The sequence below is a fragment of the Petromyzon marinus genome, chromosome 4 (genome assembly GCF_048934315.1).
Source record: "Petromyzon marinus isolate PM22_M1 ecotype Great Lakes invasive population chromosome 4, UKy_Petmar_22M1.pri1.0, whole genome shotgun sequence".
Taxonomy (NCBI): Eukaryota; Metazoa; Chordata; class Hyperoartia; order Petromyzontiformes; family Petromyzontidae; genus Petromyzon; species Petromyzon marinus.
Genome location: NC_133670.1, coordinates 18,401,013 through 18,427,450, shown reverse-complemented (window position 1 = coordinate 18,427,450; position 26,438 = coordinate 18,401,013). Strand labels below are relative to the sequence as shown.

The 26,438-nt window shown below is 42.4% G+C and overlaps 1 protein-coding gene across 1 annotated transcript in view; it reads right to left on the bottom strand.

The window, feature by feature from the left end:
• LOC116938549 (growth factor receptor-bound protein 14-like) overlaps positions 1-26,438 on the bottom strand; it is a 142,527-nt gene that overhangs the window by 93,748 nt on the left and 22,341 nt on the right. Inside the window, exons 2-3 of the mRNA XM_032945773.2 lie at positions 21,339-21,441; positions 2,680-2,779 (exon numbers count right to left, since the gene is read on the bottom strand). Of these exons, the coding sequence (XP_032801664.2) occupies positions 2,680-2,779; positions 21,339-21,419 (181 nt within the window). The 5' untranslated portion in view covers positions 21,420-21,441. The remainder of the gene's footprint in view (positions 1-2,679; positions 2,780-21,338; positions 21,442-26,438) is intronic.

The window sequence follows — 26,438 nt, the reverse complement described above, 5'->3', positions numbered from 1 at the left end:
ACGACTGAGCAAAAGTAACGTTGTCAACACAGCTCGGAGTTAAATATTGTAAAAAAAACATTTTAAATTAAAAGTAAATAATTTGTAAAGTGGGATGTGTTGGTGTAAGGGCACATGTTGGGTGGTCAATTTTGCATAATATTTTTTGGGAGAATGTAGTACCATTTGGCATCGCTCTAGTAAAATTACTGTAGTAGGGTTTTTCTTTTACGGTTGTGCTGTGTGGTCCTCTGATGTGTTTTTTCTCCTAAGCTTGTTCCCGGTGTTGTTGCTCGGAATAATGTCCCGACATTTGGTCCCACACGCTGGGAGCTGCTTCAGAGCTTGGAGCAATTCACAGTTCCTGAACCGACTCGGTTCGAGCACGCATTGGAGCGAAACGTTAGACGACGTACCGAACAAACGCACAGTTCGACTCGAAAACACATCGGAGGCTTGTCACCGCTGTAAATGTCACTGTGTATGGTTGTGTCGCACAAACAGCATTCGTTGACTACAGCAGCGCGGGTGACATTTGGGAAGGCTATGGAGGCGAGACCTCCAGGCTTTGAAGTTGGAGTGTCACTAACCACTGTGAAGATGCTCGCATGGTATTTAAAATGACAGTTAAAGGGAAACACATTTAGCACTGTTTAAGGTATTTTCTCACCTAACTCTCAACATGTACTATCCAGCAGTGCCTTCAAGAAAGGCTATATTTCTAATCCATAATACCATGATTTAACTCTTAATTTGTTAACAACGTGCCTATCGTGATAAATGTTTATGGGCGATATAAAATGTTCAATACACTGTACCCCCTTAAATTACAGCAACTAATGTATCGGTAAGATTTGTGTATTTCAAGAACACATTTATTAAAGTGTGGTTAAGGCCAGGACCTTGCTGAGAGCTCGTTTGCAAAATTATTCTCACCTCTGCCTGGTATGAGAGGCCCGTGTCATTTTGATGCTCGTAAAACTGAACGGAAATTGTCTTGTCATACGGGTTACAGACAATTGTGAAAAAATGATCGGTTAATGGTTTGGAACGATCTTTGATCTCTCCTGTCCTGAGGTATCATTTGAAACCATTGTGCTTGAAGTCACCATTTCACTGACATACGCAGTTGAAATTTTTATGTTACCACATGCACGGTTATATGGGCGTGACAATCATGCAATTCATCCCTCGAGCAAATGCAACAGAGGGCCATGATACAGCATGACACTTTTCAAGAAAAGTGGTTTTTAGATTGTGGACTAAACATTCCTCACAATGCTCAACCTTGGAATCCTTTTCCCCATAGTCTGTCTTTCTCCAAGTTCTTATAATCTTGCTCGATTCAAGAAACACAAACTATGTATAATGCTTTCAAGAGTGCTGTTCATTCCTGGCCACTTTGCATTATGGGCCCATGTGCAGCATTCGTGATAAAAAAAATAAGTAAATGGTAACAAATCATTCATAATAATAACAGCTTGCAATGTATATTTTCACCAATAAATCAACTTGCATGGATTTAGGTATGTAATAGACCCATACTCCCTTTAACTGATAAAACTCCACTGCAGGCATCATGATCTTCACTGGAAACTTTGATGGATACACACGTGACTAAATCCTAGAACATTTACGTACCTTGGCAATGTTTTGCAAAACCAAATCTGGCTGAAACTTGGTCTCCTGCAACCAAGTTTCAAGCCACTGATCCTGAAAGTGGCCTCATGTTCCCACAACTTTACATTGATGAAGCCCCTGGGACACTGGACTGTGGGGTGCATGCGAAAGAACGTATAGAGTTCCACAAAATTACTTCTGGTGTCTGTGCTCGAGTAAGCAGACTTGGGTAAACGCAGAGGTGGATATCGATGGGTCTGTTATTAAAATGTCCATTGTTAATGTGTTCCTCTTCCCTGTTAAAGTTTATATTTTAAAGCAGACAGCACACAAGTAGCAACATTACATTTATGCTAAGGATGAGTGGAATGCTGTTGCTACTTGAAGTGGCTGCAGATTGTCCTGCAGCTCACAAAAATAATTTTGCTTTTTGAGGGCACATTAAAATAACTTCCACTGTGATAAGAAAAAAAAAGTTCCATTACCCCTCGTCCGGGTTACACAGCTGGCATCATTGCTGCAGAGTCTAGAAGATAACCAATATCCAAGGTGGTGAAAAATGTTTTGTGGTTCAATATGCACATGCCAATATTGATAGGGGTTTGAGTGTACACGATGGGGGTGGGAAGTAGCGGGGTAGTGGCATGGAGTGACTGAGGAACACAACCAGGGCTGGGTTAATGGAGAGGCTTTTCAAGGGCTTCAGCCCACGGCCTCGGGTTTTTGAGGGCCCACAAAAACGTATACTGCTTTACAATGGCTGAAGCGCAAAACTGTAGCACTGGAAATTCCTCGTGAATAATTTGGTAAATAAAACCGTAGCATCACAATAAAGTGTATTACTCGTGCCTATCAGTTGCATGCCTAAATTCAAGGTTTTGCTCATTTTAACTTTGACTTAGCTTTACAATTTGCACATCACGTTTAAAAAGCAAAATTGATATAACCAAAGTAAACAACAACAACAACAACACTAACAATGTTTGGCATGCGGTACGGGTGGTGATTAAATGGTAAACAACGATGGGCACTTAAAATTATAACAGCGCCCATCCAACTTTGATCTGGCCCTCAACGCACCTGGCTGCCCGTATGAGCTGTGCTGTGGCGAGGGCTCGAAGCAGCTGGTGACAGAGAGAAGGGCGCGTGGAGGCTGGCTGGACATGCCACCGGCATCCTCCTGTGAAGACACACATCACTATGAAGCACTCAACATGGCAAGAGGACTACACTTGAAGTGCGGTGCGAGTGCTTCGTCAGTCGTCAGGAAAGAAGACATTTCCATGACCATAATCTGATTTGAAAATAAAATGTTTAAAAAAAAACTTTTGTACCGTGCAGTCACGATGCAAAAATAGACGCAACTGTGAGATAAATATAAAAGGCAACCTCCATATCTTCAAAGTGCCGTCATCTCCGTCATATCAATATCAGTCTCAGTGAACAGGTACAAAATATTCTTAGCTCTTTCGATAAAGTCACGTTGAAGGGAAACAATAAAGAGCTAAGAATATGAATTACTGCAGTCACGAAAGCTTTAAATGGAAATTTAGGTACAAAATACTTTATTATGAAATCATAATATATCTAAATTTACGTTGTACGGTATGTTACTGTATTTTTTAAAGTGTACCAATTTTTTTTAAAAAGCATTACATGCCAAACAATGTAATTTAGAAGTTTATTATGACACAGCCTACCTCGTCTAAAATAAATACAGAAGATGAATATAAACAATGAAAACTATTTACAACCTTTAGTCAATCCACTTCTGGATAAAGGCCTCCCGATACTGTGTCAGTTGTGGGGGTTGTTGGACCACAATTTCACCGCAGTGCCACACTGGTGAGTACGGGTGTGTAATGATAGGAGGTTAGGGGCTCCCAGGGCCAGTTCAGATACCATCTACCACTGATGTTAGCTGTGGCCAGAAATCGAACTGGGGTCACCGGGTTTGTAGCACTATACACCCACCAATGGTTCACCACTTGACCCCCCAGACAATGAATATATCACACTTAAATCGCCGGAAACCTTATCCCATAATTACACTCGCACGTGATCTCTCCTTCTCTCCTTGCCATCCCAATGCTTAATCCCCAAAGGTTATTTTAAGCCATGTCAGGCGACCCTAAGCACGAGTAAGCGGCAATCGTGTGAATACATTTTCGCGATGCTGACCACATGTAATCAAATATTTCAAATACCGTACTTACTTTTTTATAAAAGTTACTGCTTCGGGTTTAGATTAACTTTAACTAAACCGTACAGTGTCGTATCTTATTAAAAGTGGAATCCACAAGCGCACACTTTGAAAGCATGCGCTTTTACTTTGGTGGCACACATCTGCGGTGCTTGGGAAAGCACGTGGGACGAGGTTGACAGATAAGCAGCACGCATGCTGCAGATCTAGCGTGTGTGCTCCATCAGCAGCAACTGTGCATTTAATGCATGATGGAAATTGCCAGCAGGATTTATACACTCAATTTTATATATTGTACAGTACTCTGATTGATTTAAGGTGTTTGTTTATTTTCTACGTAAATTTCAATTCATGAGGCGGCCAGGTTGCTTAGAGGTTAAGAGTGCCGAGCTGGCAACACTGAAATTCTCGGTTCGAATCTCGGCAGGAGCCTCCGATTAAACCAAGTTCCCAGTGTTTGCGACATAATGGTCTCAGCCCAGTTACCAGTGACTGCTCAAAAAACGCACCAATGCCTTCACACACAAAATAAGCTTTAAATGTGGTTTTCTGCATAGTCGGAGTTTGACTTCTATATTTGGCGGGGGGGGGGAGCAGGGGTTTGCATTGTGCCTCACATGAAGAATCGCGGGTGCATATCATTAAATTATTTATTTTAATCTTAATTGTAAACGGCTAAAAATAATTTAATAAAGGTGCCCAGTTTGGGGGGTATTGCCCCGAACTGGACACCTTTATTAATTATTGCCCCCCCCCCAAACTCCACCCATGGTTTTCTGCTAAACTTGGTTAAATTGAAGTCCTCTAAAGCAGGGCAGATGGGAAAGTGCTGCCCCCTAGTGTAGATAGGAAGTCACTTTAAAGAATTTCAGAAGCAATTCTGTGATGCCTCCTTCCGCGAACCCATCTATAAAACGAGTACATTGGCTGCTTGTCGAGCGTTACTGGAATGGTTATCGGTTCTCACGAACCAAGCTGAAAATATCATTACAAGTTGATGACGACATGACGTCGAAGGTACGCGATGTCATGGGGAATGATGTCATGGAAATCGGAGAGTGATCTCATCTGGTCATGAATTACAGCCGTGGAGGCAATCAGGACTCTAAGAGGAAAAGTAGACTGTTGTGACCAATGGGGGAAAAACACACATCGGGTAAAGCAGGAAAATTGAGGCGGTGGAGAGAAGTTGGATTTAAGTCGCTAAACTCAAGATCAAGCGAGACATGGAGTACAGGATGCCAAATTATCGTGTGTACTCCATGTCTCGCTTGATCTTGAGTTTAGCGCCTTAGATCCAACTTCTCTCCACCACCTCCAGCAAGGACGAAGAAGAGCAACTGGAGAGAGATGGGAAGCTGATGAAGCCAGAAGACCTGTATTGACAGCGGAAGATGTAGAGGTTGCAACTTTAAATCAAGATCAATTGCAAGATATAGAAATTTGAAAACTGCGAAAGCAGATAAATACAGCAAGGGTGAACGTTCAACAAATTAGTGGCGCCATTCAGAGAAAAGCACTGCGAACAGAACACGGATTGCTTGGAGCAGACTGTGGCAGGTGAGTTGACTGCTTCTGCTGTGCCTGCAGCTGTTTCTGCTCCAGCTGGTGGCCGCGGAGGTCACCTGGTGCAGTCGCAGGTGCATGGTAAGGTGGGCGGATGACAGCATGATTGGGAGGTGCCTGCTGTTGCTGCCTGCTGCCACTGCGGTCATCAGCTGATGTCGTAACGCTTGACTAGTGGACTCCCCCACTGCAGCTGTTTCTGAAACTGGGTTTAAATGCGCCCTCACACTACGGGAATTGGAGAGTGGTGATCATCGGATGGACATGTGAGGTTGTACCATATTTATATATGGGCAAAAAATTGTTCAGCTGTGGGGCACTGCAGAATACATGGCGTTGTCTATACAAAGACAAAGATACCCCGTATAGCGTTAACAGACTGTTGGGGAAAGTGCTGTTAGCAAGCACCTATGAAGGCCAGCATGGCACACGAGGGGGTGGGTGGCCAGCACCACGCCCGGCCACTTCTGTGTCCCTAGTGGCGATGTTTATACACCGTACCAGGTACTCATTTGATGCTGAGTTGACCTAGGGGAGACCCAGGACCGAATAAAATAATCGTCACTGGTGTTGGCCGTAAGCGCGAATTTATACACATGTAGTGTCTCAGCGACACTAAGAGTAGTAGGCACTCTGGTTTATTAACACGACCTGACAGTAACACTTAGTAACTAAAGTTCCCAGTCAGGACAGCTGGCAGACTGCCTGACTGGCGACGCCGAGATGGTGAAGACGGAGACGACGGTGAAGACTCCAGCAGCAGCACGACGGGGATCCAACTCCAAACGACAGCCCCGAGGTCCCCTCCCGGGGCCCCTCCTATACTGTCAGCGCGACCTGGCTCCGCCCCCCAGGCACATCCCCCTTCTGGAACCTACTCGCGGGTTCTCGATGTGCCCCTTCCGTAACCTTTCCCTTACATCCCTCTCCGGTCTATCACGTGGCCTGCTGTCAGTCAGGATTGCTGCAAGCTGCAGATCCCTTTCCCTGGCAACAGGCAGCGCTAAGCTGCTACGTGACCGATTCTATGTCACTACACACACACAGGTCGACACACGATACACGTCAATCCAGTGAATGTATCATTTTAAGAAGGAACTCATTGCAGTAATTTTTTACTCAAAAATTGTCTCAAATATGTTTCCTTGTCTGCACACACCAAGGGGATAGTTTATTTGCTTAGCTGTGGGAAGACTCAGCCTACAGAGCTCGTAAAATAATCTTGGCCAATGATACTCCCACTTGTGAGTACACGCAATCAGATGCCAATGGGTTTGAAATGGCATCCAGAAGGTTACAAAACAAACACGACAGCAATGATCAACCACATTATTACAAAGCAAATAACAACCAAAGTGATCATTCTCATTGCACATGGTCAAGGCACTAGGGTTTGACAGCTTTGTCTCTACATCGCCTGAACAATGATACATCCTGTTCTTCCATACTGCTCCCACGAAAAACAGTTCTAGAGATCTGCTCCACATATTTATTTGTGCTCCAAGGAAGTGAGTGCCACGTTTTTCTTTTAAGTGGCTGCTGTTTATTCGCCGGTGTTATATTTTCGCTGGGATCACAGCGCACATTTTCCACCTTTGATGGGACTTCGTTTGTGGCGGAGGAAATCGTTCAGCGCAAGACGCCGTGTCAAATTGTTACACCGGAGCATGCAACAGGTAGGCAGGCGAGAGTGTGCCGAGTGTGGCAGATCACAAAAAGCAGCCAAATCCACCCAAATGCTTCGCTTGCCTGGGGCTGCACTTCAAATTGGGTCGGATTGCTTTTTCATGCATGGAGCTTCAGGCGAGGTCCACCAAGCACGCTGCCACACCCATCGGTGCCAGGACAAATGGGTCGGTTTATGATGGCCCACATAAATCTGTGTGTTCGCCTGCTTCTGGCATCTGGACATCCTCAATTGGGCAGCCAAGTCAGCGGGGGTTGCATGAGTGGTGTTCACGCACCCACTGGAGCTGGGGGAGACCAGCACTATCGTCTTCATTCCTTGACTTTGTGCGACGAAGGTTTTCATTTGTAACTATTTTCTTACGTAGTCATATTATTTTGAATGCTCCAACTGAATTAGAGGGGCACCCATGGGACTGAGTGTCCACTACGTGCAAACTGCCTAGTTGGCAACTTGAGCTAACCACTTGGCTACATAGCCACCTAGCAAGTCATGGTATAACCAAGTTGTACAAAAGGGTCTATTCATTATGACCCCCGTGAACAGACAGTATACCTTGGCATCACTGATTTACCTCCCCATTAGAAGTGCCCTTTTTAAAGACAAATCCCACACACTTCAATTGTAAAGAGGCTAAAAGGCAACGTTGTGAGTTTATTTCACTTTATCCCTGCAGTTTATTTAATTGGTACAATATTTAGGTTGTGACACTGCACTTTTAAAGACATGTAATGCAAAATGAACAAATAGTTTACTGGTTTCTTAATCTATTTTTTTAAACAATCGCTTAACAGGGCCCTGAAGTTTACAAATTGGTGTTTCAGGATTTAAAACACAAGAGGGCTCGGCTCACATTACGATCTCACATCCAGTTATCTCCTCTAGACGGGCCGGAGATATGTGATCTTTTGAATGGGTGTCCAGCTCTCATTGAACTGAAGGGTTTTAGGCCATAAACAAATAGACGTGATGTAACTATTGCATGGACCACAACGAAAAGGTCACTCTTGCTTTAAATTATATCTTGGCAAACTAGACCTCACATTGAAAGCACTTGTCATTGTAAAGTTTTGCAATCAATGTCAAATTATTATAATGTACAGTCAAACAAAAGGTAAGTCACAAAATTACATTTTCACAATATTCTCACTTAAAATGGTAACTACTATAATTTACTGTCGCAGCCAAGTATGGCGAGGTTCTTCCAAGCAGCTGTTCCACCACCGGTGACTTTTCAATGCCTCATTGGGGTTTTAAGACAACACAGTTAAAAGGGCTTTTAATAAACAGCTCCTTAAAACCGGCCTTTACTGCCGCACGTGGTGCATGCTGGTTTGTAGTTACAGACACTCTAGCCCCGAAGAATGTACCAGGGCAATGCATTCCCTTAACTGCAACCACACCGTGCCTCCGTGTGACATATCACTGCTGCAAAGGATATTTCTAAGAACCTCACCAGGAAATGCATGTATGGTTACCGTTTACCAGTGATGGTGGTGATGGCTCATTGGGGGCCCTCAGTAGAATATATATATTTTTGGAACCCTCCCTTCCAATCCAAGTGAAATGACAAGATGAATACAAAACAGGCAAAAAAATTAAAGAGAGGAGAGAATTGTGGACGAAAAAAAGTGGTGTCATTAAAAAAGAGATACCGATGAGACAAATTAAGTGAGATGAGAGAAGAGAGCTGCATACAAAATGTAAATTAGACGTCAATTCGTTTGTAAAGGAGTTGGCTGTCAATGCCCATTAAGCTCTGAATTCCAGCTGATATTTGGCGCCTCCCTATTCTTTCATGAATCCGTTGCCCCTTGAGCTATCTGGGGCCCTAAACTTTGTTTCTTAATTTGCGTTTTACCTCGCTCAATCACAGCTACGGCACTCTTTGTGCTCTTATAATGGTTATTTTACAGCTTTGTACGTACATTTTAATGCAGTTTTCAAACATAACAACATTGTTAAGCATAAAACAGCACTCACAGATGTATTATTTCGAAGTAGGATGTTTTCGTTGGTGGCAAACGTAGACAAAATGTCAAGGGCTGAAGGATCCCAAGCAACATTTTGCATTATATTATGATTCAGCTTAAACTTTATATTATGCTTTCAGTGGAAAATGTGAAACGTCGTATAGTCACATCGAAAGGTTCAAAGAAAATACCGGATCAGTTTTCGCAGTTGTATGATGGATTTTTGGCATGATGTCTGACGTTTTGGCTCAGAGTGGTTTCCGCTTGGTCCTGAATTTGAACTACTTACAGTGAAGTGAATTTAGGACTAGATTTGGCTCCAGAAAAGGCTTCCAAATGGAATGTGCGATGTCTCCCCATCACCACAGTTGCCACCAAAGCCCTGAAGTACTGCACATTCCTACACTGCGGCAAAATGTATCCTGTTATCCGCAATTATCAGGGAGATACTATACGTGGTTAACCAAAGTGTTTCCTCTCTGTGAATTAGGTAAAAATGTCTTCTTATTCACAAAGTGTAGCCCTTCATACATATCTATAGGCTCATGCTTGGAGTGTCTTAGCGTGGTGGCTTTGTATGTTTGCAATCCTGCAAACATACAAAGCTGGATGCATGCTTTGTAAACTACCTATTGCAATGATTTCATTGGCTGAAATCCAACAATGTAATTTTACTAAGTTAGTCCTTCAATTATATTATCAAGCTTTGACAAGCCAACTTTGTTCCGACAAAGTGAAAAGGTTAGATTTTTATGTATCATGGATATCAGTATTTTACTTCTAGATTTGAAGCTTTCGTGACTGCAATGATTCATACTCTTTGGTTTTTCGTAAAAAGTCACGTAGGTAAAAAAATCATTAAAATAAATGAAAACAACTAAATTAAATCACGACGTTTCGGAGGCAATACAAGCTTCCGTCTTCAGGTGGAAACCGTCACAGCAAAATTGCTGTATTTAATCTCGAGTTCTCTTGTATCAAGTGAAGAGCTAAGATACCCTGGCTCCCCCCCTTAACCTGTATATAATCTCTTAGAGCTCTCTTCACTTGATACAGCAATTTTGCTGTATCAAGTGAAGAGCTAAGATACCCTGGCTCCCCCCCCCCCTTAACCTGTATATAATCTCTTAGAGCTCTCTTCACTTGATACAGCAATTTTGCTGTGACGGTTTCCACCTGAAGACGGAAGCTTGTGTCGCCTCCGAAACGTCGTGATTTGATTTAGTTCTTTTAATTTATTTTATTGATTTTTTTTACCTACGTGACTTTACCGAAAAAAACAAAGAGTAGTACTTTATGTGTATGTCTGGTAGTACCAGTTTTATGAGTCTTTAACAGTGCAATAAAGGGCATTGTAACCATAAAACAAAAACACAGATGTTCACAAAAGCTACTTTAAACGTGTCCAGACACACACGCACATGATTATTTACATTGTCAGTACTCAATCCCAGAGGATATAAAGTGTTTATAAAATATTTGCTTATCGTGAGAACCAAAAAAACCAAGGGAACACTTTTCAACTACAAATAAAACTCAATATGCAGTACTGTAGTGTTATATACATGAACAATTTTAATAATAATCAGAAGACATACTCATAATACCGGAAACAGGTGGATTGCTTCACTATTCTGTCAAATCGCCCGATGATGCTGGATGTAATTACCAACGAAACGTCGTACTACTTAAATTATGAATTTGGATTTACTCTCCAACACACCGGTGGGCTGAAATAGTAATTAATTGGCGTCTTGTTTACGTGACAAATCCATAATTGGCTGTGTCGGTTGGTGGAGGGTTACAACACATTTATACTTGCGCGATCTAACCCAAAAACCTTTATGAATAATATTGGTCGCGGAAGCCTACGTCTTGAACCAAACGACATTGTGTACTGCGTTTCTGAAATCAATACAAACAAAACAGAGATCTCGAGGCAGGGCGCATGAGTATCCATCACTCCAGTGTAACCAGGTTCTCACCTCGCTGTCAACGAATTTGGCATTTAAAAATAACGCATCCATCTCAAGCGTTTTCCAAGAGGAATCACTGCAGGATATGGCACAGAAAAGTAGAATGACACTCGCCAGTCATGCCAATGTTCTCTCGGTAAACGAGGTTTTTTTTTCCCCCCGTCTCTGGTAAATGTCTGCATTTGCACACAAGCATACTTGTTTAATACAAATAAAGTGTCCTGCTAAGCGTGGGTCATATCGGGTCATTTGGTTCACTTAGTTTTTTTTTCATTATCCAATCAATCTGACAAAAACACATGAGGACGAATTGCTATTGCAGATTTAATCCTACGCCCCGCACCTCCTAGTATTTGCACGGTTAGCTACGTACGGTGCGAAAGAACTTCAACATGCTGTACACACAATCACAGGTAAATATGCATACCCGTTGAAGGCTACCAATATATGTCTGGGTAGCTCCACTGGGATGCACGGTGAGTGGGTAGCCCCTCTGCCATAGCCACGCCCACCCACTCACTAGCCCCATCCGCACAGGCAGGGGGAGGGACTTCCGGTCAGATGTTGGTCCCGCCCATTGGTCGTAGGCCCCGCCCACTGTTAGTAGGCCCTGCCCGCTGCTCCGGGTCTCCACTCTTCTTCCACCGAGGGGTTTGCTGGGCACTCCAAAATTGTTTTTATACAAATCGATTGGCGGACGAACGTTCACGTGTGCAGCCCCCACAGTCTGGAACACTCTCCCGTTACACGTCCGACAAATAAAATCAGTGAACTTATTCAAATCTGACCTAAAATCCTAATTAATTGCCCAGAAATATATGCTGGGAAATAGGCATTTATATTATGGTAAAACTGGCTCATAACTTTTTGGCCACTCCACCATCCCTCATGTGAAAGTTCTCCTAAATCCGGTGAAATGTTGGGATTGGCGTTTGGGGTATGGAGACCGAACGGATTTATTTATTTTAACTTATCTTCTCTATGATGACAATTTTCTTATTTTATGCATTTTGTCTTGCTATTTATGTATTCATCTTTTAGTTTTTTTATTTGCTAAGTAGTGGGGTTTTTTTGGTGTCATCTGTGTAAGGGACTGGCTAATGTATGATGCGGCGTTGTGGGATGCAAGTGCATGAATGACGCTCTATACATGATTCGATGCATGTATTATCGATTATTTAAAGTTTTAATTTAATTGATGTATAACATAATTGTTCTGGCTCTTATCTATTTACATATAATTAGTATAAACCTTACGTAACTGAGTCTACGATGCACAATTCAACAGTTGCTCAACATATTCTTAGTTTTTTCGGTAAAGTCACATTGAAGAGAAACAACAAAATATTATATAAAACAATAAAAAACAATATAAACAATAAAAAACAATAAAAAAATTCTCACGACGTTTCGACCATAACTCGTTTGAGTTATGGTCGAAACGTCGTGAGAATTTTTTATTGTTTTATATATATTTTATTATTTTGTTGTTTCTCTTCAACGTGACTTTACCGAAAAAACTAAGAATATGAATTACTGCAGTCACGAAAGCTTTAAATCAAAATTTAAAGTTGCTCAACATGTTGGTAAGTTTGGTGCCAGCAACGGCGGGTGGGGGGGGATAGAGAGTACTGCACAATACATAAACTAATTACAATAAATACGTCCTTCAGTTTATCACTAATACACCATCAAATCACTTCCATCGTAACAAACACCGCTACCATCACCATAATAACCGTCACGAGTATTCTCACAATCATTGCTACCGCCACCAACATGAATTATTTCCTCTCAGAGACTACTAAAAGGCACGTGATGAGCACCGATGAAGGCTATTTGCATAAGTGGATGTGATTATTCAAATTTAATTTGCAACGGCGACTTGTGTTTGGCCATGGGGCGATGGTTGGCTTGCGGCTATGAAGCCCACATTAAATAGGGGGGAGGGGAGTGGATTGAATCGGCCAATGATATTTTTTTTGCCTATTCTATGGACATTGATTTTGAAATTTAAGTAACTTAAATGAGTATTTGTTGTAAAAAATATAGAAATCAAATACGTTTTTGTAACTACGATTTGCTGCCACTGCAAAATACGGTCATGTGCTAGTACAGTACTGTATATAACGTTTTAACAATAACACAATTTATCTGCAAGCTGAACCAGTGAAACAAGTGTCTTGTGTGATGGAAACGGAAGTGAATCAAATACTGCGCTGCATTTGAATTTAATTACAAAGCACATCTCCATCAAGTTCGACTACTTATTTTGAACATTGGGGTCCTAGGATGGAAAGCGCATTATACATTGAACGATTAAATCTTGACTTAAAGCTTTCGTGACTGCAGGAATTCATATTCTTTTGGTCATTCGGTAAAGTCACGTAGATAGGTCCAAAGAAAATAACAAAAAACTACGACGTTTAGATCGCAACACAAGCGTTCGTCATAAGGATCGTGACTTTACCGTAAGACCCAAAGAATTTGAACGATTATTATTAAGTTTCTACCTCACCCTCTGGTAGAGAATTTAATTAAGTGTAGGAGGATTTAGGTATCTTTTTTGGCTCCTGATACAGAGGCGTGGGATGACATTTAACAAGTAGCTATGGATCACCCATGCTGGGCAGTCAGTGTGGCCCATGACACTGGCGGAGCCAGAGTGGGGTGGGGTGGCACGTGCCCCCCCAATGATCCGATCGAAATTAGGGATTTCGATCGGATCATTGGGGTTTATTAGTAACACATCGGCATTTTGCGACCCCCACTTCTACTGTGTAGCATATTCTTACGTGCCAGGGACTCTATGAGATTCGAGGACAATAGTCTGAGTCCATAATTGGCAATAAGTAACGGCAAAGCAGTTATAAGTGACTCACAGAATTATGCGCAGTTGCGTATACACTACACGACTTCCCTGAAGGCATTCACCTTCAGCGAGCGCGATGCCGATCACACCACACGGTTCGAATTCGACCCTCGATCGATAGCTGCGCCATCACCACACACGCATCGAATAAAAAGCAAGGAACAAGTCCTTACTTACTAACAACTCCTCTATCATTTTTCATTGCTGGAGGGGTTGCCCACCCCCCTCTACCTGAAAATCCTGGCTCCGCCATTGGTCCATGAAGGCTATTTATAAGCCCCTCGCACATGGCAGTTGGTCACTGTGGTGGTACTGCTTGTGCCTGTGGTGTAATAGTGATGACTTTGGCTGTGGTGTGGTGGTTGCGGCGCTGCAAATGGTGTCAATGATGGGAATATCAAAGCTGTCTCTGACCAATGAGGTTCTCTTTGCACACAGTGGGAATTCAAGAGGCAAACATGGAGAGATAGACACAGACGTACGGGGCAATGGAGTCAGTGCTCACACTTGGGAGATTATACTACACATTTCATGCACGTCAAAGTGGAAATAAAAATAAAAAGTTTTAACTTTATTTAATTTAACTAGGTGAGAAGTCAAGATACCAGGATCGTTGCACCTCTGATGAGCACAGTTGGCTACGTACAGTGCTAAGCAGGTCAAAATACATATATATACCATCCCGTAAATCATAGTTGACAGAATGATTGATTATAGTTTCTAAGAAGATAGCCAGGGTGGAGCAGTAACGCAGTGGTTAGCGCATTGCCCTATGAACGCGACCAGAGTTCGTTTTTCGGCCATGGCTAACGTCTTTGGCAAGTGATATCTAAACCGGTCCTGAACGCCCCCTGTTCCGCGTCACCAAGGCAATGGAAGTCAGGTCAGACACCCCCTACTGACCGTGGAATGGCCATAGCGTGGAAAGGCCTTCATCCAACAGAGGATAAACAAAGGGCAGTACATAAAAAAAGCATAATTGCATCACATTTCAATTTATGAACAATGGTGGATATAGGAATTGGTAATACAATTATTACAGAGTGAAATCGTAAAAAGTTATTAACGTAATGTAAAAAAAGCAATAATGTACTCGTGTACAAGATAAGTCCCTGGAATATCCAAAAAGATAGGGCTATAAAAGGACATGTAATGCATCAACACTGGGTTTCTAATGTTATCTTTGTGTAGATGAGTGAGCAGACTGCTTTGTGTATAAGCCAGGTACCCATTTACTTCAGCAAGAAAGGTGGTTGTAACATAACTATAGAACGGCCAAAATAAAAACTAAAAACGCTGCATGGATTATTTATTAGTCGCTATTTCACGTTTCATGTGCTCAAATATCCTCGCCTTGCTTTGCTGGCCCATGGCCGCAACCAGCTGCAGGGCACAGGGCCTTTGGCACGGGGCTATTTTTATCAAAACACTGCATTATAGTTGGGAGGTGGCGACACCGCGAAAGCCACACGCTGGAAAAAGTGCAAGCGGTGCATCGCCGACGTGAAACCAAAACAATAAATCAAGAACTGGGAACTGCCACATGACCTTCCCTACAACAAAAATACTGCTTCAAAACACTCAGATAACGGCCTCCACCCACACGCCGCATGCTGCTCTGCCAACCCTCCAGGCCAACACGAGCCCAAATCAATAATACCACTCCTCTCGCCACGTGGGGCTCTCCTGATCTAATCCCAGCAGGAACGCTATGTACCCAACCAGCCCGCAATGCCATGTCATCCCATGTGAGAGCCAACGCAGTAGTACATGCACAATCGAGCTAATCTCTCCTGGTGGTCCTGAGCTGGTGTTTGAAATTCCACATCCCTTAGTTTATCATAAGGACAAACCACAAAATGGTACTCGTGTTATCACCCCTGAAGCAATTATAGGATGAGTAAGCTATTCCAATGTCCTTCATTTAGCAAGGTGGGGGCCAAATGAGATGCATTATCCAGTTTGCAAGGATGACTTGGTAAATGGTCATCACTTAATGACAGGTAAATACTTTTGTTGTAGTCCTTCGGAAGACCACATATTTTAACCCTCGCTTGGTGACTGATGGACTCATACAATGATCTCTGTGCACTTGCTGAGTTGTGAGTGCTCACTGCCCGTGCATAAAACGTGGGTTTATGCACGTGTGTGTGTGTACTGTTGCATATATTTTGTGACAAATTGTGCCCAGTATCGTGCCCTCTAGTGACGAGCGTGCTGGAATTGCGTGATGGCAAAGTGGATAAGCACTGGTTTGCGATTGAAACCGTTCGGCTCAGAGCAGCTTACAATGTAGCGGCACCCAGATGCGATGAACCGTGTTCCGATATTCGAAATAAATCTGAGTAATACCTTAGCTGCGAGGCAAATGATTTCACGTGAATGCATCAAATTAGCGGTGACTTGTAATGATATTTGCGTGATGGAAACCCGATGTTCATTTCACCACACGGGGTGGAGTTCTATGTTGGGGGAAGACAGAGAGAGGAGAGATGGGTCATGTCTCTGGAGACATGACCCAGTGTAATCACGTCGCAGGCCTTTGTAAACGCATTATTATAATTAATAATAATAAGCGGGGTTTCGCCACAGCCCAATGCCGTCTGCCGGAGCTCTCTTCCCAGTGCGGTGTCCCAGGGCCGGATTTAGGGTTCTTGTTGGCCCCCAGGCGCTTCTGTTTCGTAGGCCTTCGGTGGTAACTTTCTCTAGTTGCTGCTGCTGCCTCATGTCACGACTACTGCCGCTGGCATTCGCTACAGCTGAATTTTTTTTTAAGCTGTCTCCGATCAACAGGAGGACAATAACGCTTGCCTTCCCTTGCACTTACTCTCTGTTGTGCGAAAAACGCCATTTTAAGATGTTATTGCTAATTTTGCGATGAAAAAAATCTCGAAAAGTTAATCACCGCTGTTAATTTATCTCACCTTATGAAATAAAAACCGATTGACATGACTCTGTCTCTTTGTGTATATACTGTGCCTATCTTATAGAAATATATGTATTTAAGAAGACATATTTGCGAGATGTTTTATCACACGCAAAAACATGGCCAAATTATTTTTCCGTAGGCCCTTTAGTTTCGTAGGCCCCAGACACAGCGCCGACTGTGCCTGTTGGATAATACGGCCCTGCGGTAGATGCTTGCAAGGGCGACACTGTTACACACTCTCTGTCTCTCGCTTATACGCAACTCTACACTTGTTACTAACCTACACACAACGCTAGCCGTCTGACACTGACGGCGCTGAACTAAGACAGCAAACTACGTCTAGCAGCGCAATTATCAAGTGGAGACGACAGCGACGAAGGCACGAGACGACAGCGATGATGGTGACGATCTTTAGCAGCAACGATGACAGGGATCCCACTCCAAATGACAGCCCCGAGCTCCCGCTCGGGGTCCCCTTTTACCCTCCCAGCATGGCCTCGCTCCGCCCCGGCCACGCCTCCCTTCTGGAACCTACTAGCGGATTCCCGCGCTCCCCTCAGGTGCCCCTTTTATAACCTTTATCCTAGATCCCTCTCGGGTCTACCACGTGGCCTGCTGTTAGTCAGGGCTGCTACAAGCTGCAGATCCCCTTCCCTGCCAGCAGCCTGCGCTATGCTATGTAGTGACCAATTCTACGTCACTACACATGCATTCACTTAAATCGGCAATATTTAAAATGTGATTAATAGGTCCTGAACCTGCCTAAGGGGTCATATTGTGTAAATTGTGACACACAAGGCGAGCATCTCCAGACAAATTTCGTCGAATTAAGACTGATGAAGGTATTTAGATATCAGCAGCAAATGCGGTTTGGTGCATGCTTCACGTTGGACTAAACGGAAATTCACATTGTCCAGCATCCTAGACACATCACGAATTTAGTCTTTCACAATGAGGTGCGCACGCACAGTTTAGTGCACCTTTTTCCATTTTACCAACGTAAAATTTTCCTCATGAAGCTCACAAATAGCTTAAGCCTATTTACATATGACGTTGCAGTTCCTTAACACGACCAAGTGTGATGACTTGCACAACAGTGTGCCATATGAAAACAAGCATACTCGATTCATCAACCAATGACGTGCGTATTTAAACCACCCCAGCAACTTCACCAAGTCAGAGAGAAGATCGCAGTACCTCCACATCATTTGGCAAAAAGTGATGCAAGGGTTGGACCTCACACCATGCAACTTTGTATTGAAAGCGGTAAACTCCTTTTTAAGAACATGCCTTCCATCCACAGGTGATCGGCCACTGTGCTACGCCAGACATTTGGCGAGCACGTGCATTTCTGGGTCACACACTGGCCAGTCACGGCACTGATACCCAATACTCAAAGGTCGCCGGTTAGCAGCAACAATAAGTATATTTATATGGGTTCTTTATAGGTTGGTGATATGTTGCGATATTAAAGTACTGTACTGCATCGTGCGTATTACCTTAAATAAATTAATCGCATGCCGTGCTTTGTAAATTCACTGTTCAATGGAGGACTTCCCATGCCGTGTCAGTCACGCGGGGCTGATTTACTGTACTTCACCATGCAATTGAGTGCAGTCTGGTGAAGCAGCAATGTGAATTTGATTTCAGACCTCGGCTGACATCAGTGAAAAGTGATGTCTCAACCTGTACTCACCCCTCCACCCCACCTCCACCCCACAACTACCACACTAACCAGTGAGGCGAGGTATGGTCAAACAACCCCCATGATCTACACAGTGTGGGGAGTCCTTCATCCAGCAGTGCATCATCAAACGGCTGTATATTTTTTAAAGTGAATTTTGTTTTATATAAGGGGATGTTTTGATTTATTAAAACTGCCACACAGTAGTAGAATAGTGTCTGAAAACATTTGGTAGCACTTGACTTTTGAACCATGTATTTTTCTGGTGAACAAGCCACGCTTGTGTGTTTGTATTATAATTTTAATACATAATAAATAATATTGCGGAACTTTTACAGATATAAACATTAATCAGGGCCAGAGGTAATTCAATTGGTAAAGAAATAAATCAATGCTATCACGTGGCACTTTTGCATAGCAATTTTGTGCAAGAAATAAATGCAATTACGTGACACTTTTGCTTGGCAGATGTGTGCATGTTTACGTAGCGTTACACGTTATTATTTATTATTAACAGCTTTGAGTAAATGAATTAGCAAGTCTCATATTATGTATGGCCTTATGCAATGGCCACATCCCCAAAGTGAACTGATATTTCTATGTTCTCATTCGTCGGACCAAGATGTCAGTCAGTGAGACGACCACACCACCACCTTGGCAAGTGAGTGAAAATATATCCGTGTTAAAAAAAACACAGATTTGTTTACAAACCAGTTCATCCACCACTGATCCTAGACAGATACTGAGGTGTGGGGGCCGCTCCGCCAGATTAATGGCTCCGTTTGTTTGAAACAGCTCTTCAATCTCTAATATGCTGAGCCCTGTGTAACCTTTACTTAAAAAAGGTCTGCCAGCATGTCAAACGCATTTTATAAAGTGGCCGCGGATGAAGTGCAGAACAAATCTGTGAGATTGACAGCAAAGGGCAAATCATAGGCCAAGGTTCAGCACAATTTGAGAAATTCGTTGCTATACAAGTTAATGCTCATTATAATGCCAGCTAACCCCTTGGGCATAGGGCAATAATCACAGCATTGATGCAATCCCCAATGGGGGAAAAGTTGATTTACATGTCAGTTTTCGAATGTTCCCCAGGGGTAAAAGTTACTAATATTGGTCGTGCAGATACATATATTTCTCTGTTTCTCAATCTCCACCTCAACCACAAGCCGCACCATAAAATGTTGGCAGGACATTAAAGCTATGCAAGAACTAAAAAAACACGTAATATTTGTAACTATCAAAAATTTGCAGTTTTAAATGAATACATATATACCAATATATATACCACCTAGAAAAAGTCAACAGCATGAGCGTGCCCCCATTGCAACCTATTGTATGAGCACATCTATTGTAGTTGTGATTGTTGTACAATTACTGTAGTAAATTGTAAATACGGTAATACTTTGTAGTCAGTCACTGTTGTAGTTGTTCTGGTAGTAATTGGGGGTGACATAAGGACGCAGTGTTTAATGTGCTGTGCTATGAACCCAGCCCATCCCCAGTTTGATTCCTGGCCATGGGTCACATCAGTGGCAAGTGATATTTAAACAAGTCCTGGATCCCCACCCCTCCATCAATCAGCACTGACAAGCAAGGTGACATATGGTCAAACAACCTCCATGACCGACACAGCTTGGCTCCTGGAGGTTTTTTTATTGACAAAGAGCGGTAATTATATTGTTTCAATTATAATTGTAGTAGTTGTTATTGGAGTCAATTATATTGTAGAAAATTGGCATGCACTACTGTACAAAAATAGCAACAAGTGTTTTGAAGAACAATGGATAGCTTAAAGTTTTCTTAAGTTACAACAGACCATGTTAAGATTATTAAAGTTCATTGCATATTTCAATGGCTTCAAAAACCAAACAAGCTAAAGTTAATGAAGATGCTAAGACTACCAGGAGAAACGTTCCAAGTCATTCTACAAGACTCCCTTGTTATAGCTTTGTATATTTAATAAAGTAATTTTTGACCCATGAATTTCTTGACATTTTTAAACTGTTATTTATATCTCAGCCTTCTGGCAAGGTGAAGTTTAACACAGCTTTTGAATTTCTGCACATTATGCTATTTTTACATTTGGTCACTGTACTCTGAGTGGAAAGCCATTAATCATAAAACTACAAAGACAACCCACTAACAGTATCACAAAAATAAAATTTTAGGCCACCAAACATAAAGACTGGATTTTATGATCCAACATTTGCTTCATTGTAACATAGATTTTAGGATAAATTATACGGTGATATCTAGAGCTGCCATCTCAGTGTTTTTTAAAAAGGACACATATCTTGGGAAGACAAATATCTTGAAATACCAGAAGAGAAGAGATCTACATGCAAAGCCATCATTTAGAGGTGTAGTATTATTATGGAACTGACAAAAACCGAGATTTTAAACAATCCGGCGAAGTCTTACATATTTCTCAGGACAGCTACTTCAAAAAGAGAACAATCCTGGAAAAACCAAGAATTGGTGACAACCCTGGTGATAACACTGTGTCTACTGTAATGCTAGGACTACACATATGCGTAATTAAAGGAGTCAGATTGTCATATACTTCAGGAATCATACATGCAGTATCGAATTGCAGTTTTTCAAACACAATAACCATCGCTTAATTTTAGTAAGTTAAGTTTTGTTTTAGCATTGACTCAACAAACTGTGCAATTGTTATAAAATGTATAAATAGTTACTCGTGAAATAATAAATGACAGAACCTGTTTAACGGAAAAAGTCGCAGTGCATTGTTACTTGGGATGCATTGCACCTCCGATTATCACGGCTGGCTACGTATGGTGCCCGGAATAAGTTCAACATGCACACACTATGGGAGTGCCTACCTTGCAGTAGGGCCTTGGCAGAGCAACCTTTCCCGGCTGCACTTTCTCGGTCACTTTATCGTACGTGGGCGAGATTTCCATGCTGACACCACCTCAAATACCTCTAAGGAAACACAGACAGCACAGCGGTACAATATGTCACCCCAATACTTTTTGCTCCCACCCCAATCCCTCCCACCTGGAATGTCCATTAACAGCGGTCAACATTTCATACGTAATATTGTGACCACTAGGGGTCATTAGGGAGCGGTTACGTGCCCGGGTAGCAATTAGTGTACTTTATGAACACACATGGCCAATTAATGCAAATAAAACCTTATAGCAAATGGAACACTACAGTCTACATGTACATGTAGACTACAGTCTACATGTACATGTAGACTGTAGTGTTCCAACTAAGAACATTGTTATCCAAACAGTACGAGGATGTTAAACTTCATTAATGTCATTGTTGTTTTTTCCCTTTACTAATTCTGGTAGTTGCTGGTAACGAAAAATTAAGGAATAATGACAAATATAGTTTGCCTTCATGTAAAATAAAGGTCACAATATATTTTTTCGAAGGTGAATGACTTTTACAATGTGATAAGAGTGATGTTCAGTCTTTTATTAATTCACTGCTGGATGAAGACCTGCCCACGCCGTGTCAGTCATGTGGGTTGCTTGACCATACTTCACCACGCTGCTATAGTGCAGGTCAGTGAGGAGGTCGTGGGCAGTGCAATGGGGAGTGCACGACCGGTTTAGATATCATTCGTCACAAATGATAATTGCGTCCAGAATCTAACTCATCAGGTTAATATCAATCTTCATAACCAACTGTGTCACCCCGGTACGTTAAATAATCCAGGACTGCAATAATCGTACATAGTAAGGTATTATAGATTGCTGTATTATGTACCAATAATACAGATTGCTGTATTATTGGTAGAAGTTTTTCATTCAATAACGTGAACAGAAACTTTAACACGACACATTATTTATCTCCCAGTTCCACCAGAAGTGTTCCACATTTACCACTTTAATGTGCAGAGTTTCAACCGCACGTTTAAGTGGGATTAGAGGTTTCACAACAATGCAATAATAGGGCACGGCTCTGTTTACAAAGAGAGTGGCAGGGATGACTTGGCAGCACCTGATCCAAAATGACCCTTCCGTTACCCTCGCTCACAGTCCCCCAAGAGCTCAAAGATCACGGCCACCGAGCACCAAGACACCGTTCCACTGACCACATCACCGGAATCTGCCAGAACTTCCCTCTGGCAAAAAGAATGGGAAAAATCAAGCGACAAAGCTGCTGAATGGAGCCGGCGAGGAATCACATTCAGTGAGGAGCTCGCATCTGGCTCCCGATTCCACGTCTCACGTGGCGGAGCCTAAATAGACTAGGAGTGAGTTTCGGCAGAAGCAAGTCTCGCGTGTAAATCATAGCGGGGGGGGGGGACTTCTACACAACCGACTAGCGTGCTTGTCAGGAGAAGCAAACCATGGATCATCTCCTGAGATACCCTGCAGCACCACTGTACTCCTCAAGATTTGGCAATACCAACACCGGAAGCAGTGCCCTGTGGAGACCATTGGGAAACGACCATATAGGTTGGACAGGAGACATGACGAAAAATAATAAGACTGCTAGGTCACGGGGGAAAACGATGATCGACTTACACTTGTTCCCATATCAAATGCCATAGGCTCAAAGTCGGCACTGAAGACAAATAAATAAAACGTCTTAAATTTACTATTTCCTCCATTCTTTATTGATCAAGAACGTATACATACAGTGCTCTCGGACTTTGTGTGTGACCATAGGCTTCCAACATTTTCATGAAATAAAAAAATGTACGGGTAATCTAAAAGTTTTCAATCCAAACAAGCCCCCCTTTTTTTTTACATCGCCAAAACAAATTCACAACGTCTGCACGGCGTGATGTTAAACTCGGAGGAGACGGTATCACGCCGGAAATTACATAACGCAACGTGCGTTAAAGGCGTGTACGCCTGATGCATATGCGCTCGTGAAACTTTCGCAGGTCAAGTAACATTTTTCACGTCGAAACTACAAGCGATGAAACGCTGTAAAATGCACAGCAGTTTTATTTAAAATGAAAGCGGCTTAAGTCTTTGGGGCTTGGACGCGCTCTGCGATGTTGGTGCGATCTTATCGAGGGCTCTATCGATCGTATCGCCGTCGGGCACAATCGCCTCGTTATTGCGCCGTGATGTCGGTCGATGCTGATGCACTCCGTCGCACCCCGCTGAGCGTGACCCTGACTTGCGTTGTTTGTGACATTTATATATATACCTGGCACGACAAGCGGCTCCCCCAGTACCCAGAGAGAACCGTTGAGAGATCACGCTGGAAGAACCTCGAATCGCGACTGAGAGTTACAGAGGACGGTAATGATACTGCGCTTATTCAAGGAGTACAAATGCAGCGCGGTTTAATATCCACACGCTGAACGCAGAACCGAAGATGTGTTCTTAACACGAACCCGCGTGCGTATGCGCACTCGCTACCGCGCCTTTACACTTCCCAGCACATCGGTTACATCTTTGCAACGTGCCCTATACTTTTCTGATAACTTGATAGTTTCATAATACCTAAAGGCAGACTTTGCGCAGACAAAACAAAAAGAACATCGCTTTAGGATCTATTTTTGAGCTTATTGAAATGAAGTGAGAAATACCATAATGTCCCAATACCGATGCAATAGTGTGGCCCAAAATAGAATTACAATCCAGTACTGTATAGGGTAATTGAATTATTTACCGTAAGCCGCACCCGACTTTCACAATTCAGAATTGGTTTTACCGATATTTAACCTTTCGTTCTGTGCCACGTACATATACATTTCTCTGTCACGTACATTTGTAATTGCTATTACTAATACAGGACAGTAGCGTCTAGTAATAATTAATCAATCAAGAGAACAAAACCTCCAAAGTGATTGAAGATGTCATAATATGTTAAGGGCCGTCCATAAATGACGTCACGCACCTAGGGGCGGGGGGGTCAGACATTTGTGACGATGTGTGACGAGGGGAGGGGGGGGTTGAGAAATGTGACGTCACATCAAAATGCGCAACTTTAAATAAATATAGAATTGTTATAAAACTAATTGTTATAACACTCCTACAACATCAGAGTGCAGCGCCACATTAAATACGCACTACAATGATAATAGTTTAAAGCGATTTGAAGCATGTTTTATTTATTGGGGGGGGGGGGGGCAGAGCTTTGTGACGTCACATTTGAGGGGGGGGGGTCTGATTTTTTGTGACGCCGTATGACGAGGGGGGGGGGTCAAAAATCGTCCAAAATCGCGTGACGTCATTTATGGACGGCCCCTTATGGTAAACAATGGAAGATTGCAAGCAGTAAGGATGCATGCAAATCACAAATGTTAATTCTTTGTGGGGCAAGTAAAACATATAATGCAGGATAGAGAATTACAAAGAGTGGAGGAGTTTTACACAGATCGATAGGAAAACAAGTCATTTGACGCATGACAAATTATTTCCCAGTTCATGTGCAAGAGGACAATGAATTAAGGCATCACAGGCTCATAAGAGATGGTGTCAGAGAGGCGTTCATCATTCGGCAGATAAACCACGGTTCAAAATGATGATGATTAATTTAATACAAACGCTGCACCATCTTTTGTTTAACATCCCTTCTTGAATGGTTTCCCAGGTGTTATGATCATGTAGGTCACCTGCATTGTGTGTATGTTGAACTTCGTTCGCGTAGCCTACCGTGCATTTAATCACTTGTATCGTCGAGAACAAAGGTGCTGGATAGAACAACATATCTAGAATGAAATGCTGAAAGGCTGCAGTTGATAACTGATGACGAAGATGATGGGTTACCTACTATGGTTGACTATTGTACGTTTTTGGCGAGGATCACACGTGCAGCACCTTGTATGTAAATGGGACCGCAGTGTGCCTCGCGCGGATGAGTGAGTACGCAATACATCATTGTCTTAAAGGTAACCATGTTCTGCTGCAGGTGACACTCCTAAAATGATGTTTTCCTAGAAAGTAAAATTACCCGGCAAGTTAATTTATTATTGTTGCTGCAGCATGTACAAGTAAACGCACGTTTAGGTAACCAGAGCTCAACAGACCAAGTGTCCTAGGTCTGAAAAAGGATAAAATAAATAAAATAAAATGGATAAAGTAAAGAAGTGAATAGAGTAGAAAGCAGAGTATAGTAACCAAATAGAAATTGGGAGGGGGAAAAAACAACCAAAGAAAGTGCACAAAAATAAGCAATGATAAATATGTTTACAAGAACAAAAGTTTGCTTGGACAAATATATACTTCTAACACTCAAAATTAAAGTTATTGAAACTTCAAATCGGAATTAGGATTATTATTATTGTTGTACAAGTATATAAACAGACGAGGATATGTGTTACAAAAGGAAGTGACAGATACAGATAGTACCAGCTATAGTCACGAGGGTGAGCCTCGTTAATATAGTGGTACCAAATCAGCCGGATTTGATGAGGATTCAAAATAATCACGGGAAATAGTTTCTCCCATTGCAAGAAACTCAACCCTACCCACGTTATGCATTGACTACAATAGTGGCCTCTTCTAGAAGCATCCTAAGACTATGTTTTCATTGCACTGTATATCAGCATGAGCTAGTGAGTATACTATCAAGCAGGGCAGAGGCATGTGAACCGACAATGGCATTCCAGTAATACTACATTTTATATCACTGTCAACATACAGTAATGTACTGAAATTAATTCCCAATGGAATAACATGATATCACAGCACTCACGACCACCTGCACTAAGTGACATCAACCTAAGCTACAGTACGGTTATGCGATAATGTGTCATAGATATCTTACCCCGGTAGAATGAGACTCTAAGATCAACATTTTTTACTCCTGTGCTATTTGTTTTTAATGTTTACTACACTGCTGCAATGCAGCATGAGAGCAATACACGCGCCATCATTACGCGGTATTTTCAGCTTGTAACTTTACACGAGCCTCTCCCGCCGCAAGCTGTGTCAGGGAGTGTGATGTGGTAGGATGGGTGTTGGTGGAACAGGTCAGGCATGTGACCATTCCAAAAA